The following is a 20,497-nucleotide window of genomic DNA, read 5'->3' on the forward strand; positions in this document are numbered from 1 at the left end:
CTACTTGAACCCTAAAGCATTCAGATTACTCCCTTAAATGCAATGCTTATTTAGTCACATTGTTTTGAATTAATCATGCATTATCTTGAAGTTGCACAATTTTGCTGATATTTTATCTTTTGCCTGTTTCAGTAATTAGACTGAGGCCATGCTGGGGCACCACCTTGAATTTTTAGTCAAATGAATCAACCCCCAATATTTATTCTGTCAGACTATTTTGCCGAACCGCTAAGTTATGGGGGATGTAATCACACCAACACTGGTTGTCAAGTGGTGATGGGAGGACACATGCACACACAGATATATACACATACACACAAAGGGTTTCTTTCAGTTTCCATCTACTAAACCCACTCACAAGGTTTTGGTCGGCCTGAGGCTATAGAAGATACTTGCCTAAGGTGCCACGCAGTGAGACTGACCCCAGAACCATGTGGTTGAGAAGCAGACTTCTTACCACACAGCCACTCCTAAGTGCAAGAGGCCAGATCTGGTTGGTGTGAACACAAAACAGGTAGAATATTTGAGCCAGATATTGCTGATTTAAATGCTAAAGAGTTAATACTCTTATGTCTGTCAGTTGCTATTTTAGCATGGCTTGGATAGACCTGCTGCATAGCCTATTGCTAGTCACCCTGGATTTTACCAACTCATCAACAAAGTCCAGAACAGCAAAGATCCACTCTCATGCTCTGAAGAATAACAATTAGATACCCTTCTTATTGATAATCAATGAATCAACTTACTAAAGTGACTCCTTCTTTCACTTAAGATCACTGAGGTAAGCACAGCCCTCAGAAATTCCAGGTTGGTGTCCAGTGTGCTGGAGGAGTCACAGTGAAGCATCCCTTAGCTTTTAAGTGCCCGTGCAGTGCCACATAAAAGCATCCAGCCATAGAAACCTTGCCAAATCAGACTGGAGTCTGGTGTAGCTCCCCAGCTCTGGTCAAACTGTCCAACCCATGCCAGCATGGGCAATGGACATTAAATGATGATGATGATGTCTCTAGAACCCGCTTCAAACCCAGGATATGGATTACACTATCCCAAAGGGTGTATGCATGTAACCAGGGACCAAATACGAACTTGTGACCCCACTGAAACTCTGAACATGAACTCTACATCTCAAAAGTAAATGACAGCTACAGTGTCCGTGCTTGCTCTTCCAGTGAGGGTATTTGTCATTTGCAAGCTGGACAGCCTCGACTGCCACCAACCATTGGATGTGGTCAGTATTCATGAGGGACATGGTCAACTTGTTGGTCAGAGCTGGCTCAACCCAGTCCAGGTGAATTCTGCTGCATGCACTAGTAATACAAGATACCAAGCTGATATCAGATTAAACCAGAATAGCTGAAGGAAAACTGACCTCAACACCACATCTATTGTGCAGTTAAGATTGTGTGGTTGCAGAGTTTGCTTCCTACCCACTTGGTTTTAGATTCCATCTGCTAAGTGGTACCTTAGACAAGTGTCTTCTACTAAAGCTACAAGCTAACCAATACTTTGTCAGTAAAAATTAAACAGATGCTGTACAGAAGCACATTACATAGACATCATCGTCAACATCATTTTTACTGTCCACCTTCCACACAGGCAATTTGATGGACAATTTGACAGGATTCAATACACCAGAGCATTGCACTGTACTCCAATATCTGCTTTGGAATAGTTTCTGTAACTGGACGCCCTTCCTAACACCAAACACTCTACAGAGTGTATTGGGTGCATTTTTGTGGCACCAGCATTTGTGAGGCCACTGTAGCTTGCAAGGCTAAGATCCCCATTAACTGTGTGGGGATACAATAGAGAGGGAGGCAGCTTTTTTGCTAGATGAGAAATTATAGCAGAAAGTGGGTGGAGAACAAGTTTGTCGCAACTCACATCATACAAGGATGAGTGGAAGTAATCAGTGTGAAGTTAGGAAGAGAACGTGTATGTGCATGTGCGAGTGTGTGTATGTGCATGGATACATATTTGATTCTACAAGTCTAACAATAACACCGAGCTTGTAAATAGTATGTCCTGGATTTAGAAAACAAGTGTTGGTAGCTGGAAGGGCATCCAGCCATACAATGCTATCTTAAAGACTCATTCAACACATGCCAATATACAAAAAGCAGATGTAAAAGCACAACAACAATGGCAATAATAAATAACTGCTCATAACCTACAACTATTGTCAGCAATATTATTTACACCAGTTGATTCAATCAAGAGTTGACATTATTCAAAACTCTTGCTTATTTGGGGTTGACTAACTAACAAAACCAAGTTCAACTACTTTCAATTCAGTGGTCAGTGATAGGAAAGGCTAACCAGCAGTAGGTCCGTCCTTATTGCCTGAGATCACCCCTGGTTCTATGGTACAAAATTACTGCATTAAACCTTTAGAATTCGGATTTCTTTGCCAAATGTAATGCTTATCTATTGCCATTGATATGAATTAGTCATACTTTACCATGTAGCTGTGAGATTTCAGTGATGTTATTGTTCAGTTTTAGAATAACATTGTAGGTTAAGTCTGAGAGGCAAGATCTAGCTAGTTTAAAGATAAAACAGGTAGACTTATTTGGCTGGATTCAGCCAATTTAAATGCTAAAGAGTTAAAATGATCTGTTCTAATCTTGAACTTAAATGGGATGAACAAGTTTCCCAACAGATGTACCACCTATGAAAAAGTAAACATTTAGAAAGAGGAGAAAGATAGAGTAAGAATGGGTAAATGAGAGAGAGAGAGAGAGAGATGGGGAAAGAGAGAGGTACCTTTGGTGTCCCTGGCTTTGGTCCACGTCGTTTCTTCTCCTGTTTTTCTTTCTCTTCCAACTCCAAGTTTTCTCTTTCTATCAAAGTAATTAATGTATTACATCTTCGTTGTAATTCCTGTAAAGTAATTAAAGTAATTGAGAACCACTGAACACCAAACAGTTGAACTGTTGCAAAGATTAAGGGACAAACCAACAGCTACTAAATATATTAACAGTCTGTCTATTGTGGCAACTGATAGCCCAAGGTCAGCCCCTGTGATTAAAGACATACCAATAATGACATTGGCATGTCTAATCACAGGTTGCCCTTGACTGACAGAGAGGTTCTTTTATTGGTTCAATCATGGATTTTAAAAACTACTTCTATATATGCGACACCAACAATGAGTGCAGACTTAACACTAATACACAACATTTTACTCAAAGGCAGACAATCTCCTTTGAAGGTGATACTACAAACAGATTGCTGAAGAATATGCCTTACAGCAACCTAAACTAATACACAATAATCTCACATAGTACTTCTAGCAAAATTGATCAGCAAATGCTTTAGCTGTGACGACTACTCATTCTTTTACACATAAGGCCTCAGATACAACAGCATTTTATCACTTTTGCATTTGGTAGGCCTTATGGTATACATAATTCCTGTGAGGGCAAATTAGCATGGAAGAAATAGCAAATCTTGTTCCCAAAACACACACGAGGAAATCTCTATGCTACCATGGAAATATATCTATAGGACCAGAAACCATGCAAAATAAGATTAGAGTCTGGTGCAGCCTTCCAGCACTTGTCAAACCATTCAGACCATGCCAACATGGGCAATGGGCATTAACTGATGATGAGGACTAAAAATAGCAACCAAATCTCCTTCAAATCACACTACATTATCATTTAAAGTCCACTTTTCCATGCAGTGGAATTTGTTGAGGCAGATTTCCTATAGCTTGATACATTTCCTGACACCAATCTTCACTGGTTTCCAAATGAGGTGATATTTCCTCATAGCTCGACACATTTAACATGGACGACTGGAAATAAACACTGTATGATGGTGACGTCAAGTCAAGGGTATACATGATAAATACATCTACATGGACTTCCTTCAGTTTCCACCTAACAAATCCACTCTTGAGGATTTAGTTAGCCCAGGGCTGTAGTAGAAAACACTTGTTCCGGGTACTGTGCAATGAAAGTGAACTCAAAATCACATGATTAGGAGACAAACTTTTTAACAACACATTATGCCCACACCTATCCTAAAATAGAAAGTAATATGGATATGTCTGATAACAAAGTCCCCGAAATATGAAAAGATGAGATGGTCACAGCCAGAACACTAGAGCATAAGTCTGCTCATTATGCAAGCATTCGATCAAGTTTGCTTGACCTGGGGCTAAACAAGAGCCACATAACAAACAGACAGGAAGAAAGACCATTTGAAATTAATAACCAGTGCAGGACCAGGACTTACCATAGCTGTCCGTGATTTAATAAACCAATCAAAGCGGAACTGAGGAGCCTGCCTCACAGAAGTTCGCAGTTCGTCATAGACATTCTCTTTATCAAATCCCAACTTATGCAACATACACACAAGGAAGCGATCCTCCTCTTCGGTGTAATTTTTCCCTTTATTGGTGCCATATTGGATACGCAATTGATGGAATGGAGCACGGTAACGATTCATCTGCAAAAAAGAAAAGAAAAAAAAGACAAAATAAAATCACAATACATGCTTGAATATATATTTCCATTTTTTTTTTTTTTGCATGAGTAGTAGGAAGTTAATTGTCAATTAAATTTTAGTTTATGATGAGCAGCACAGTATTTAACTCCTACCTAAATCATGCTATAGCACAGATGGAATTTATTGAGATAGATTTTTCAATGGCTGGATGCACTTCCTGTCACTAACCAATACCTGTTTCCAAAGGAGGCAATATTTCCTCATAATCAACATGCTTTTCATGGAAGATGTTTCAATCAACAAACAGGCATCTTCTTGTCTCTGTACCAACCACTATATTCAGTTTTTCCTGCTCTGAATTTTGATCCTTTGGAATTCCTTTCTCTCCTGCACACATCATCTCAGACAAGGACTTACAATTGTCCTAGTTTGAACATGATGAACTGCACTAGTTACCAGAAGTGTAGGAGTGGCTGTGTGGTAAGTAGCACATGGATCTGGGTTCAGTCCCACTGCGTGGCACCTTGGGCAAGTGTCTTCTGCTATAGCCTCGGGCCGACCAAAGCCTTGTGAGTGGATTTGGTAGACGGAAACTGAAAGAAGCCCGTCGTATATATGTATATATATATATGTGTGTGTGTGTATGTTTGTCCCCCCACCATCGATGGTGGTGTGTTTACGTCCCTGTAACTTAGCGGTTCGACAAAAGAGATCAATAGAATAAGTACAAGGCATTCAAAGAATAAGTCTTGGGGTCAATTTGCTCGGCTAAAGGCGGTGCTCCAGCATGGCCACAGTCAAATGACTGAAACAAGTAAAAGAGTAGAAGCATTTCCAAGATCAAGTAAAAGTCTTTTTCTACTCCCCCTCCCCCTTTATCACAACATCCACTTTCCCATGCTTGTATGGACCAGACAGAATTCACTGAAATAGATTCTCTACTGCTGGATGCTCATCTTGTTGCCAATCCTCACCCGTTTCCAAGCAAGCTAATATTTTCCCAATAGCCAGAAATGCTTTTCACAGAAGACTGGAAATGAACAACAACCTTGCTTGTATGACAATAATGCATTTACAACCATCTCGTGATGTCCAGACAAGAATACAATCACATACATACACACACACACATTTCTTTCAGTTTCTGTGTAGCAAATCCAATCACAAGGTTGGCTTGGAGTTATAGTAGGAGACCACAAGGTCACACCAAATCCATTAAATAAATAAAAAATAAAAAAAGACAGTCATAAAATATATCTCACCTTTACATCAAGGGCCTTTTTAATGCTAATCCTTCTTTGGATCTTAGCTTCACCTCTCTCAATTTGAGCCATGATACGCTCAATGTCTTGCAGCTCATTGCAGCGTTCCCAGAATAAGGTAGAATACTCCACTACCTGAGAGAGTGAGATAAAGAAAAAATATATAAATAAAAACAAGAACAAAACATTATAACATCGTTTGACATGCAACACAATATATTTAAAAAAAAATTTTTAAGATCACTTCAACACTCCATATTTATTGTGGGGGTAGGGATGGAAAACATGGTTGATTCAATTGGCCCCTTTTCCAGTACGAGACTAGTAACTTATGTCAGTTGGATCAAATGCATTGTTAACCCCACTAAGATACCAACTCACGACACAGACAGGAGATAAAACAGTGCCCATCACCCTTTTCAAAGCTTCCAAGACTGGTTGGCAGGGTGGAGTAAAGGTCTTTCAAATCAGAGATCAGACCCAACTGCTTGCTAGGTGACACAGAGCAACTGATTAACCCTTTAGCATTTAGACCGTCCATACCTGGCCCAAATATTCTACCTGCTTTATGTTCAAACTGGCCAGATCCAGCTTCTCATACCTACTAAACAATGTCATTCTAAAAATAAACAGTAACATCATCAAAATCTTAAAGCTATAAGATAATCCGTTCTACTATAGGCACAAGGCCTGAAACTTTTGGGGGGAATGGGACGAGTTGATTACATTGACCCCAGTGTTTCACTGGTACTTAATTTATCGACCCCGAAAGGATGAATGGCAAAGTCGACCTCAGCATGTAAAGATGGATGAAATACTGCTAAGCATTTCACCCGGAGTGCTAAGCTATAAGATAATGCATGACTTATTCAAAACAATATGAACAAATAAGCGTTGCATTTGACAGAGTAACCTGAATGCCAAAGCATTAAGTCTACCACTCAAGCCAGGATTTGAACTCAGAATGCATAGAGAACTGGAACAAATATATCACAAAGTATCTGGCTTGATATTTTTATAGTTCTGTTAATCCACCACTCTCTCAAGGATGAAAAGTAAAGCTCACCGGAATTAACAATACAATTTCACTAATAATGTTCTAATGCCTAATAACGAGCAGAGAAGTTATGCGAATTTAGATTTCTGCATTAGAAATGTTGGTGGCAGCAGAAGCCATTTGTAACACTCAAAACTGTTCAAGTGAGAATAGTGCTGGCAATCAAGCCTTCAGTTTAACCCTTTAGCATTTAAACTGGCCATATCCAGCCTGAATATTCTACCTGTTTTATATTCAAACTGGCCTCTCTCATCTACCCTTTAGTGTCATTCTAAAATAAGCAACCACAATACCGAAATCTCAAAGCTATGAAACAAGGCATGATTAATTCAAAACAATGTGAATAAGTATTACATTAGACAAAGTAATCTGAATGCTGAAGGGTTAAATCATTCATTGAAGATGTGTTGCGTTATAGCAGATTTAATTATTCATATAAGATACATAACAAAAGCAGTAATACAGTAATAGAGAATAGGTACCTCTTCTGGAGTTTTGCCCTCCACTTCATGAGCTATGTTTTCAATGTCATCTCGACCATATTTCTCATTAGCTTTGATAAACTGATTGAAATCTCTTTTCGACCAATTTGTAAATCCCTGAAAAATAGTGAAATGACAACAGTTTGATATACAGTGAGTAATAAAAGTGTGTGGTGTGTGTGTGTATAACAATCATGTTTTATACATGAGGGGGGGGGGGTGAAAAGTCCCTGGGTTTGGGTAAAAGAAAATACAAGAGGATCAGTTAATTATGATTTTATTCAACATACTCCCTTCTCAGATTCACACATTTACTACAGCGGTCCTTTAGTTTTTCTAAGCGCTGTAAAAGGACTCAGAAGATTGGGCTTTCAACCAGGCCTTTCGTAAAACCCTTAAAGCCAGGAACTTTTCAGCACACCATTCATATTGTTTCACATGTTTATGAGTGCATGTGTATAAAATAATCATGTTATGTATTTATATATATTATATATCACATAATGTCATATCTTACCTGCTTCAGAAGTTCCTCTTTCTCACTAATTTCGGCATCGTTCAAAGGGTAGGCTTCGTCGATTCGTTTCTGTTCCTCTCTTCGGATTCGCTCGGCGTCAGCACCATAGTCAGGGTTTTTAGGGACCTAAAAGACAAAGAACCCATATATATACATGTGTGTGTGCATGTGTATATACATATAAAATTCTGTACACCCAGTGCAATAAAAAATTTAAAGAACTAAACAAATATACTAATAGTTTCAGCAATGTTAAAACCAAGATACCTTGGAAATGATTCTCTATGATTGGCATTAATGTGAACTGAGTCAGAAGAAATACTGCAAAATATTCTAACACTTTAACAATTCTGCCAGCTTGCTCCCTCAGATCTACTCAGATCACAGCTCTACTCAGATCTATGACTTAGCAACAATTTGTCAAATTACTGTCTGTACAGTTCTTTTCTACAGTAGCTGACGAGCTAATTGGTTTTTATGCTATATAATTCATCATATAATTCACTCATCTCTCCCCACCACATTAACTACGTCACCCAGTCCTTCCTCACCAAAGCTTCGATTCTCTGGAAATCTCCAGATGCACAAGTGTTTCTGTCAGCTGTTGACTCACAACTGTTGTGATCAGTGCCAGGCACGTAAAAAGCACCCACTACAATCTTGGAGTGGTTGGCGTTAGGAAGGGCATCCAGCTGTAGAAACATTGCCAGATCAGCTTGGAGCTTAGTGCAGCCACTGGCTTTCCGGACCTCAGTCAAACTGTTCAACACATGCCAGTTTGGAAAGTGGATGTTAAAAGATGATGATGTGACCTCATTAGTGTTGGTGGGTCTACAAAGACCCCGGATACAGCTGTTTCATTCAGAGGGAGAGACAGAGAAAGAGAGAGAGGAAGAGGGTGGTGGTGGTACAGTACCATGGCTGAAAGCAGTAGAAGTGTAAAAGAGAATGTAACTAAACACTACATGGAACTGTTTCAAATTCTGGCTGAAGGCTACCAACAATTTCAAGGGGCAGTGGTTACTTGATTGCAGTGACCCCAGTACTTGACTGGTACTTTATCAACCTCTGAGGTGTTTGAACTCAGAATGCTAAGCAGAATGCGCTAACAATTCTGCCAGCTCATAGCCAATAATAACAAATCAATCAAATCCAGTAAAAATCAAGATATTTAAAATAAGATTTTGCATCACAAGTTGATTTTCTTTTCCCCTGGATCAAGTGGAAATTAGGAAAAAAAGAAATAAAAAAAAAAGGTGCTCACTTACTTTGTAGCCAATGCTTTTGCGGTAGAAGTAGATTTCCTTGTCTAGAAGTTCAAAGAGCCGTGGTGGGAAGAACTGGAAATCTTGTACATTGGGCTGTTTTGGAGGTCTTGGCGCCTGCATTAAAGTGGGGAATAGCACAAAAAGCAAATCTGTTCGACACAAACAATTAAGCGAAACAATAGAAATAAGAGTTGTTGAGAGAAAGGCCTCTTTACCCTCTAAGTTGGGAAAATAATCCATAAAGTAGAAGCTGATCACTTCAGATTACTAAACCATACAAGTAAAACACAAAAAGAATAGGGAAGTAGAATTCAAAACAAATCTAATTTAATTTTTCCTCATTTATTAATTAAGAAAAAAAAAAAAATTACACCCACCTATCCCCACCAAAAAATAACTTGTGTTGTGTAGTTCCTTCCTCAACAGCTGTCATATAATTGATCATGTGCTGAAACTAGAATTGAACTCACAAACTTAGATTTCAAGGAGGAGTCAAATACTCTAATCTACTATGCCATTGACATGTAACTCAACAGAAAACCCTGTCAAACACCATGCTAGGATGGAAACGATGGACAATCAAAGTAGAAATAGAACATTATTCTATCCTTGCACAGCTAAACCTAACTTTCAACACACAACACCATCAGATACATGTAATATCAATTCAACAATAACAATTAATGATTGATTGATAAACAAATCAGAAACAAGGTTTTTTTTTTTAATTGCATGTAGTTGCTAACCCACCACAAGGTCTGGTCCACCTTGTAAAGTAGAGTTCATCTGTATGAGGCCAGGGACCACAGAGAATCCCACTGAAATTCAAAACATGAGCTTTACACTTTAACAGCAAATGATGACTATGGTGTCCACGCTAACTGGTTGACTGTTGGATGTGGTGAACTTATTGGTTGGAGCTGCCTCAACCCACCCTGGGTGAATGCCACCACCATTTTGTGGCACAGTGGCTTGTGTGCCTGAACGAATCTGAGAGCTATGCCAATAGAAGGCAAGCTTTTGGTAGGGCCTCCCATGCTGGACAGGTCAAAGGATAGAGGACAAACTATTATAGGTCACCTCTTCACGGAAGTAAAAATGGGTTATAAATGCACTGAAGCTTGAAGTTGAGAACAGTCATCAATGGCCTATGCCTCATAGAATGCAAAGGGATTAAATAATTTGTTAACAACAGTGTTGTGGAGACTATAGTGTATCAGGTCATCCCTAAACATAACTGTTATTAATAACTGACAAAAAATTACAAACTGCTTAATAGCTGTCAAACTTATGTCATCAATGGAGGTATTACCACAATCTGAGAAGAAATATATTTTATTATATCCTAAGTATGACATAGTTCTGCAAAGGAGAGCCAGTCTTGAAGTACAAGACAACATAACCTGGACTAACTTTGTCTACAGATTTAAAAGGAAACGAACAAGTCACAGATGTAAAAGAGAAACTCTAATCCCTTCCTTTATCGTTCATTTTAACTCCATAATAGGATCATTTCAGGACTGGGGTTTTGACTTTAAAAAATTATCAACAGCTTATTAAGAGTTAAAGCGTAAGTGGAAACAAAAACTTGGGAATCAAACACTACATCATAGGTAAGTTGAAAGAAGGAAAAGGCAATAACTAAAACAACACAGGGAATATCTAACAGCTTTAATTTAATGGCTATTTGGTTTTAGAGATCTTGTAAGCTAGAAATACATAGAAAGTTGTTTATATTTACCTTAGGAGCCTTTGGTTCACTGACACGAAGAGCCTCTCGGAAGTAAGCATCGACAGCATAGTTAGCTTTCCTCTCACGTTTCGGAGGCTCAATCCAAGAACCTAATGGACCAATCTTTTGTTTCTCGCGGTAATCTTCCCCTTCAAATTTATACACGCTTTCATGTGTATCCAATGAGAAAGTTTTTAAGGTGCCTTCACCAAGGGTCTCCATTTTGTTTTGAATCTCCAGAGTCTGGATAAAAACAAATACAATAAAATATGAATAAATTACAAACTGAATATTTAATAGTTGCAAAGGTTTTTGAATGAGGTTAAGCAAATGTTTATACGAATAACTTGAGACAACTTAGAGAATCAGAAAATAGAGTTCTTAGATTGTAAGTAATATCTTTGTGTTAATAATCAAACTTCACTTCATACAGGACTTAGAATCTAATCTAATTTCGTTGTGTCCTGGATGTATCAACCCATGATGTGAAATGCAGTCAGTGCATTAACATTATATGCTAAATTAAGTTTTGACTGAGGCTTGTTTTGGTTAATGGCTGGTTGATTAAATCATTAAGTGACACTTGGAATCACAGCCAAAATTGATTTTATAACAAATTAGACTCCAATTTTAATACTGAGTCTCTTCCATCAGTAAATTTTCATGTTGTTAATCCTAAGATTCTTATAAAAGAACAATTAAAAGATTAACACACTCACACACACATGTGAGAGGGGGTTTGTGATTGAGAACTTTGTTGTTTCAAATAAGTAATCAACCACAGGTGTAAACTGACAACACATTGGAATCTCAACTAAATATCAATTTGAACTGACAAGAGTCCTCTTAGAGCAAACAATGCTGAAATTCACATACACAAGATGACACTACTACTGACACTTGAACTTTATTAATGAGAAGACATTTTATATCCATATAACTCTTCTTACAGTGTGCGACAATTTTAAGACTATTTTTATTGAACAGCACAAACTGTCTGTTCTCCACTTCAATCCTTTCAGCACCTCACTTACAAACAATGCTCTAGAGGACTTCCTACCAAAATGCGAATGTATGAGCTGGTGAGAGTTTTTTTTTTCAGATTAAAAATAAATTTAATTGTTATACTACAATAATAATGCCTTTACTTTTTTGTTCAAAGAGAAACACAGCAAAAAGTAGTTCCTTTACCCTTTTCTCTCCTTTAGCCAAAATAGCGTCTATGTCTTCATCAGTGATTTCACTGTCTTTAGAGGCAAACACATGGTTGGCACCATGTCGAATCATTTGAAGGACCTCCTCTTTGCCAAGTTTGTTAGTATTCTGATCTAATAAACGACCTGAAAACAAAAAATTAAAAACCCATCTTATAAATACAGTTTTAAAAGAAGTGAAGAAAAAAAAAAACCCAACTAAAAAACAATGTCCTTGATTATAGGCCAGTTCAATCACTCAATCATTTGGGGCTATTTTCTCCCCTCTTTTCCATAGTGACGTGGCTTTCAATGCAGCTTCTTCCTCTGCATTCTTGTTTTCACAGTTGTGATGATCAAATATTGTTCAGCCTGATCTAACTACTTCTTCCCAAACTAGCCAATGATGGAACTAAGTTGCTAATGAATAACATTGTCCAAGATAAATTTTGCTTGATGGTTTCAGTTCAAATGACTTTGACCAATCATAGGTCTGCTTGATCAGAGCTGACCCTCAGAGCTAAACCACCACAAATTCTATCAAAGTAGTCATGGCTTTGTGGTTAAGGAGCTTTTACCACAGCCATGAGGTTTCGGGTTTGATTTCACTGCACAGCACCATATGCTAGTGAAATTTCATAGACAGAAACTGTGTGGAAGCTTATTGCAAATGCTTGTCTCTACTGGGAAACACTGATAAATCACTAAATCCTAAATCATAACCTTGTGGTATTTCCTTTCGATTTCCACCCATATTGTACAGACAAAAGTTACTTCCTTGTTATTTCTGCCAGCAGCAATGCAGTAAACCAGCGACTGGCAGCAGGAACCCATGACACCGTTCTTCACAATCACCATCATCATTTAACGTCCATTTTCCATGCTGACAGGGACTGGCCAGCCAGAGAGCTGCACCAGGCTCCAATTATCTGATTTGGCATAGTTTCCACAGTTGGATACCCTTCTTAACAACAACCATTTCACAGCATGTACTGGGTGCTTTTTATGTGGCACCAGCTCAGGTGTTTTTTAAATGGCACTATTCAAATAGACGAGTAGAAAACAAATCCTTGGATTGCATTGACCACAAGTACTTTTCCCCATCTAATTCCTATTGTTTTATCACCAACCATGTTGTACTAATACTGTACCTTGCTGAATGACTATATTGTCCAGTCGTAACTTCATTTCAGCTCTTTCAACAATGCGTTCCTCTACAGTATTTTCAGTGATCAATCGGAAGACTCGAACCTGTTTTGTCTGCCCAATACGATGAGCACGATCCTATCAACGAGAAACAAACATTCAAATTGAAACTGAAAACCAATGTAAGCAAAAAAACACCATAAATACCAGTTTTATTTCCTCTCTCCCTATAAATTGTACTGTATTAGCAAGGCTATAAGATGCACCTCTATTTTACAAACATATTTTGTTGTCATCTGTTCATCGCAAATAGCTGGCAGATGGACGAAAGTTTATAAACATTCCTTTCATCATTCTAGGAGAATAGAAATTCAGATAACTAAAGAAAATGTCTCTTAAAGGTAATACAGTCATCAGATAATGTAAGACACATATCAGATGTGGGTTATTATGCTTGCCAAGGAAGGAGGTAGGAGATGATGTGATCTCCTCACTAACTTCTGTGCTTACAGACTGTGATAGTTTGACTGGTTTCCAATATTTATTATTAGAAATAATTATTTTGCTTAGCTGGCTCATACCCATTTGGATCCCTAGCTTCGTTTCCAATTAGGTTGTATTAGATTTAGTGCCATTTTTTCATAAATTTACAAAATATGTGTGCCTTAAATGTTGGCATGAAGTGTTCCTAGCGACAGAGCCATTTAAGTGGTTGATTGACCTGTGAGAAACAGCAGCCAAATGTCTTTCCAATCCCATTCTACCATTTCCATGAAAGATGAGATTGGCATGGTTGGAACAATTTTGACCATGGGTCTGCTTGATCAAGGTTGGCCAGGGACTAAACAACAATTACTACAGCTACTACGTCTTTTTTGTTTTAGCAGACATAAAAATAAACTTTATAGAAAAGATTATAGCTAATGGGACAAACCATAATAAATTATTTCTTTTTATTTGTAATAAATAATAAGATAGGCAAAAAAAACAAAAAAAAAAACATGCTACAAACCTGGGCTTGCAAGTCGACCTGTGGATTCCAGTCAGAGTCAAAAAGAATGACAATATCAGCGGTGGCCAAGTTAATACCCAACCCGCCGGCTCTCGTACTCAACATAAATAGAAATTTTAGACTGTTTGGGGCATTGAAGTCGTTGATAGATACCTATAAAAGAGAAACAAACAAAACATTCAATACTTATGATGGTAATAGAATACTTCTCAAAATAACAACAGTTAAAAAATACACTACCCCAGGGTAAATTACCCGAAATGGGGTAAAAAAGAAACTCTTGGGGGTAATGAGGACTCATTAGACATAAGTAAAATTATATAAAAAATGTGTTCCTTGTTATGACAGAAATTTTTCTTGACATCACTGCTTCTGTCCAATGTAATGGATGTGCTTAGGAGACGTCAAGTCATTTTGAACTACAAACAATTTGGTTGCTAAAATGTTGTCAAGTGACTAAACATATTATTTGTCAGTTGTCTATTACACGCCTTAACCTAATTTTATGACACACTTTTTGCTTTAAGTAAATTTAAGTAGTTATTCATTTCAACCCTTTAACGAAATCTATTGGACCCTGAAGACTGTATCCAATTTGCCCCAATTTTGATGTAATTGTAACAAAAATGAAACCTCATTTCCCCAAAACCTGAAGTGAAAAGGTTTCTAGAAAAATCTTTTTGTTTCATAATAAGGATATTAATTTATTTTATACTTTTTATATTTATAACTGTATTCTCCATATAAATAGATGCAATAAACCTTTTGAATTCAAAGGATCTATGATTTTCTTCCTTTCAAATCAAGAGGGTAATGTCGGCATAATAAATATATTTTGGAGTAATTGGTTAAAAAATGTTCCTTGGCCCATGCACTACCCTAAGGCAATGAGGAGTCTCTATGGGATCAGTTAGCTTGCTAGGAACAGCAGTTAAACTTCTCTCAAATCACACCCTATCCCTCCTTTTTTTCAGTCAAGAATGAAATATCTTTGATTATAGGTTTGACTTAGGATTAAACTACAACTATACACCCATACCTTACAACCATCCTACCAGCTGCAGTATATATATGTATTATCTTTTCACTGTATTCTACTGACTGTGTAAGTAAGGATAGTAGTGGATCTCTCTTATCTGCTCTGTGTTAACTAGGGATTGCACTGGATCAGTCTGACTCATTTCAAAACAAGGATAGGTTTGTTAAGTTTCAAATTGATTCTCTCATCAAAATTGGGAAAAAGAACAAGAGGACTAACTTGTCTGTCTTCATGTGGTGTCTGACCATCTAAACGGCAATAGTTGTATTGTTTCCATATACAGTAATCTTCAAGGATATCCAACATTCTCGTCATTTGACTGAATACAAGTACACGTGATCCTGAAATTACCAAAGTACAAGGGGAAGCATTAATAAACAGTTTGTGAAAAATGGCGTTTCAATATTTGAGTTATTACTATTCAGGTCTCAAAACAAGAAGAAAAAATACATGAACTCATAATGTTAGGGTGTTGTTAAGTCGTTCACAAGTAAAACAGTGATACAGTTTTAGCATCAGGTGGGCAGTAAAAGTACAATGTTGACTTTCCAGACACCGATGGTCCAGAACCTTTTATAATCTGCACTAATTAACGAAGAGGAACTTCAAATTCCTGTGGCTGCTAGACTAGTTTACTGTTACCGTGCACTGCATAATATCAATAAACTTGTATCATTTATACTATTGTACAGGTACCTGTATTTCGTTTAATTCTGTAAATTTAAAATTCGTTTAATTCAGAGTGTGCTGACCAAGGTGACCAAGTACGCTAACCCTGGTTCAGAAGAATCAGTGAACCGAAAAGGCCTTGAAACAAAGGTTTCGAAGAAATATATATATATTAAAAAAAAAAAATGTATCTGTATTTGTTTCAGAAGGTCAGCTGTATAAATTTTAGAAAGTCAAAAGTATTAGTTTTAGAAAACTGGTCATATTAGTTTGAGATGGTCAGCAGTAGTTTCAAGTTGATAGTATTAGTTTTCAATACTATGTATTCACTGAGCATGTGCTGTTTCCAATCACACATGTAAGATTCTCTAGCATATCAGCATAAGTCAACACTCAATAGGAGCAGTGGTTGTCACACAGTTTACCACATTACTTCCTTTAACATATTGTACTAACTTATCTTTGTATGAATGCCTATCTCGTCAACACCTCCAAGGCGAAAATGAAGATATGTTTAACAAACTTATCTATGTACTGAATTACTTTTTCTTCATTTCATATAAGATGCAATGGCCCTGTTTAAATTATTATTATCAAAACCCTACTACAATTATATAGTTTCATTTAAATGTAATGAAGAAACCATAAAAATTATAATCAAGGTGCACAAGTTAAGCTTTTCTATCACATCAGCTAACATAATACAAGATATTCCCTACTTTTACCTCTCCTAGTATTCTTCCAACTTAATATTTATGAAGAAAACTAGTTGAAAATATATTACTGGTCAACATTTCAGTTTTAATTTAGAGAAATGGATAGGTTTCACAGCAAAAACTCATTCAATAAATGTTTCTTTATCTTTCGATTTCTTTAAAATTTTGTGATTAGTTTTAGTTTCTGCAAGGTCCTACAATTACAGCAGAGAGACGTGTACCCCTGGGTACATTATAGCTGAAATATAGAAAGAACAAGCATCATTTAAATATCTCTTACCATAGACCCGTTCAGTCAGGGTCGATAAATAACAAATCTTATCACACACACACATACACAACAGAGGCCAACGTAATAGAAATAGAAAACTGTCTCTTACCTTGTGCCTGAAGTTTTGGCAGCAGTTTATCGAGGATGACCATTTTACCACAATTGTCTACTAAATGTTTGTCAGTTGTGTATGGGGGGCCTGAAGTACAAGAGAAAAACAAAATGTAACATGAAAGGACAGAAATAGACACAGAGACATTTATAAAGGTAAAATAAAACTAGAAACTGGTGTTGGATTGCTCTTTGGATCTAGGAATCGTTTGAGCAAGCAGGTTGTTTATCTGTTGGCACAGGCATGAACGACTAAGCATGTGTCAACAAGCTTGACCACACTGCATAGCATACATCTTCTACAGTAACTTTGGGTTAACCAATGCTTGGTGAGGGTAATTTAGTAGACAGAAACAATGCAGAAACTCTGTGTGTACTCTTTACTCTTTTACTTGTTTCAGTCATTTGACTGTGGCCATGCTGGAGCACTGCCTTTAGTTGAGCAAATCGACCCCCCAGGACTTAGTCTTTGTAAGCCTAGTACTTATTCTCTTGGTCTCTTTGCTGGACCGCTAAGTTACGGGGACACAAACACACCAGCATCGGTTGTCAAGCGGTGTTGGAGGGACAAACACAGACACATGATGGGCTTCTTTCAGTTTCCGCCTACCAAATCCACTCACAAGGTTTTGGTCGGCCCAAGGCTATAATAGAAGACACTTGCCCAATGTGCCACACAGTGGGACTGAACCCGGAACCATGTGGTTGGTAAGCAAGCTACTTACTACACAGCCACTCCTGCACCTATATATTACTGTACTTAACAGACTATTGGATGTTATGCTCTGTTGGTCACAATGTGCACCCAATTCTTTCTGTCTTTGAAGTTTTGGGCAGCTGAGCCGTCATCAGACTGTCCAATGAGGGTTTAGCTGGGCAAAACTTCAAAGTCACTGTCAATACTATTCTTGTTAAAGAATATATACACATGCAATAAAAGTGTGTGAAAACAATAATCTGGATAGTATTTGTTCCATCCAAGTTGCAAAGACAAACTCCTTTCACCCTCCGTGATTCACCTACTGGAAACCCATAACCAACAATGCTGTTCATTAAATGCGATATAAAATAAATACACAAATCAGAGGAATAGTATAGATTTTATTTAAAATGGTATTTTTTATGTTTGTACCAAAGAACAATTGAAGCAGAAGAATGTGCTTTCACAAAGAGAATAGAAGAGAAGACAACATTGAGAGCAGGAAATATCTAGCTACCTGGTTCAGCTCCGTCAAATAAATAAGGATGATTGCAACACTTTCTCAGCTGCATCAAAATGTTCAGTAGCCGCATCTTGTCGGACTTTCCAGCTCCGTTGACCACATCGATATCTTTCATCAATATCCTGGTATACCTGGAGAAGTTTAAGAAAAAGATAGGATCAATACTTTAAATCTTCCTGTTGCCTATCCTTACCTATTTCCATGCAAGGAAATATTTTCCTTTGCCAGAGATATTTTCATAGAATATCGGAAATGAATGACATCATTTGTATGATGGTGAGACTCGCTTACAACTATCATGCGATGTTAAGCAAGGAGATACAAACACACAGATACAAATATTATTTTATTCTTTCACAGGTTTCAGTATTTTGGTTGCAGCCATGCTGGAACACACGCACACACACGTGAGGAGGTGCTGAAAAAGTCCTGGCTTTAAGGCTATTGCAAAAGACCAGGTTGGAAACCCAACCGTCCTTCCGAGTTCTTTTATAGGGCTTAAAAAGAAGTGAAAGACCGCTGTAATAAGTGAATTTGAGAGAGGAATATGTTGAATAGTATCGTAATTAACAGATTCTCCTGTATTTTCTTTTACCAAAAGCCAGGAACTTTTCAGTACTCCCTTGTTTAATATGAAATTGTGCTTGTCAGATGATAGCTAATCTTGCATTATAGTGAGACATTCATACATCATTGAATTTAAGTAACAAAAAGCTTGTGCAGTAGCTTTGCCACTCTCTCAGTGGCCATAGTAGGCTCCAGTGACAATCACTGCAAGACGACCAGTACTATTTTGGCTGCAAATTTACATTATTAAACTGTTAACTTGGGCTAATTTGTACACTGTAAGTGCAAAAATAAAGAAATCAATGATGTAACTAAGTCTAACTCACCACTCTCGCTGCATTTTACTGAGACCAATGAAAATCTTGGTCTCCTTTTTAGGCAAGAGTCTTTTCTCAACGTCAGATTTAATACGTCGGAGTAAAAAGGGTCGGAGTACAGCATGAAGCCTGTCCACAAGTTGAGTGTCACCGAAGCAGTTATTGGTGTTGAACCAAGCATCAAAGTCCTAAAAATAAAATCAAAATTGAAGGGTTGTTTTACAACTGTTTGGGTTCAATTAAAGTAGCGAACAACATTATACTAAACAAACCAACACAGCCACCTGAGCTGCCAGAAATAACAGCCAAATCTTGACTCATACACTACCATCTTAAAAATATACATAATCCTAGATATGAAATCTGAAACTAAGGTGAGATGGTCATGGCTAGAACACTTGATCATTGATCTACTCAAATCAGGACGACCTGGGATTAAACAACATTTGACTTATTTAAGCACAAGATTAATACAAAATCACAGTATGAATGATGATGATGATCATCCTCATCATGACTTACTTTCCATGCTTGCATGGGTTGGATAGGAGTTACTGCCATGACCTGGATCTCATATATCTAATTTCTGGTTTGCTTTCAATAGCTGGATGCCTTTCATGTCACCAACCACTTAACAGAATGTATTTTACTATGGCACCAGCACCAGTGGGGTTACCTTGTGCCCAGTATGATTAAAGTCTTTTCATTATTCCAAAACATGTTTGCTTGTGATGCACTGCTTCAATATTTTGGACCAACACATCATACTCATTATGTAAAGCTGTGACATAAGCACCACTACTTGGACACATATACTAGCAATGCCAGACAATATAATTACAAACACATTTACCCTATTGATCCTAATCCACCTGAGAGTGTCCCTAATTCTACATTACGAACTCCTTGCTTTAAAATGTTCTAAATTAAAACCATCAGAATATTGTATAATTTTATGTTCCAAACACCAGCTTAATAATGACAAAATTATTTTACTAAATTCTGCTTTCCATGCTGGCATGGGTTGGATGGTTTGACAGGAGCTTGCAAGACAGAAGACTGCACCAAGATCTATTGTCTTCTTTGGCATGGTTTTGATTGCTGGATCCAGAGCAAATACTATAAATAAGATTAATAATATTTTCAAATTTTGGCACCAGGCCAGTAATTTTAGGGGTACATGTTTAGTTGATTCTACTAACTCCAGTACTTGACTGGATGAAAGGATGAAAGGAAATGTTAACCATGGCAGTACCTGAACTCAGAATGTAAAAGAGGCAGACAAAATGCTAAGCATTTTTGTCTGATGAACTAACATTTCTGCCAGCTTACCATCTTAATAATAGTAACAATGAGAGAGAGAGAGAGAGAGAGAGAGAGAGAGAGGGGGAGAGAGAGAGAGATTGAAGAATCTTGTACTCTGTGTGAAAATGAAATCAAATAAAACCCAAGAACTC

At 37.5% G+C, this 20,497-nt stretch overlaps 1 protein-coding gene across 9 annotated transcripts in view; it reads right to left on the reverse strand.

The window, feature by feature from the left end:
* Window positions 1-20,497, reverse strand: part of LOC115218388 (SWI/SNF-related matrix-associated actin-dependent regulator of chromatin subfamily A member 5) — a 50,959-nt gene that overhangs the window by 2,928 nt on the left and 27,534 nt on the right. For 7 of the 9 annotated variants that reach the window (XM_036508217.1, XM_036508215.1, XM_036508218.1 and 4 more), the window contains 14 exons: window positions 19,050-19,228; window positions 18,151-18,287; window positions 16,932-17,021; window positions 15,386-15,507; window positions 14,128-14,280; window positions 13,121-13,253; window positions 11,968-12,116; window positions 10,786-11,019; window positions 9,045-9,161; window positions 7,777-7,902; window positions 7,260-7,376; window positions 5,721-5,855; window positions 4,246-4,458; window positions 2,767-2,883 (listed from right to left, as the gene is read on the reverse strand). In XM_036508217.1, coding sequence (XP_036364110.1) covers window positions 2,767-2,883; window positions 4,246-4,458; window positions 5,721-5,855; window positions 7,260-7,376; window positions 7,777-7,902; window positions 9,045-9,161; window positions 10,786-11,019; window positions 11,968-12,116; window positions 13,121-13,253; window positions 14,128-14,280; window positions 15,386-15,507; window positions 16,932-17,021; window positions 18,151-18,287; window positions 19,050-19,228 — 2,022 coding nt within the window. The remainder of the gene's footprint in view (window positions 1-2,766; window positions 2,884-4,245; window positions 4,459-5,720; window positions 5,856-7,259; window positions 7,377-7,776; window positions 7,903-9,044; window positions 9,162-10,785; window positions 11,020-11,967; window positions 12,117-13,120; window positions 13,254-14,127; window positions 14,281-15,385; window positions 15,508-16,931; window positions 17,022-18,150; window positions 18,288-19,049; window positions 19,229-20,497) is intronic. The other 2 variants (XM_036508219.1, XM_029788170.2) reach the window with 1 other exon arrangement.

This window comes from Octopus sinensis, linkage group LG13 (genome assembly GCF_006345805.1).
Source record: "Octopus sinensis linkage group LG13, ASM634580v1, whole genome shotgun sequence".
Taxonomy (NCBI): domain Eukaryota; kingdom Metazoa; phylum Mollusca; class Cephalopoda; order Octopoda; family Octopodidae; genus Octopus; species Octopus sinensis.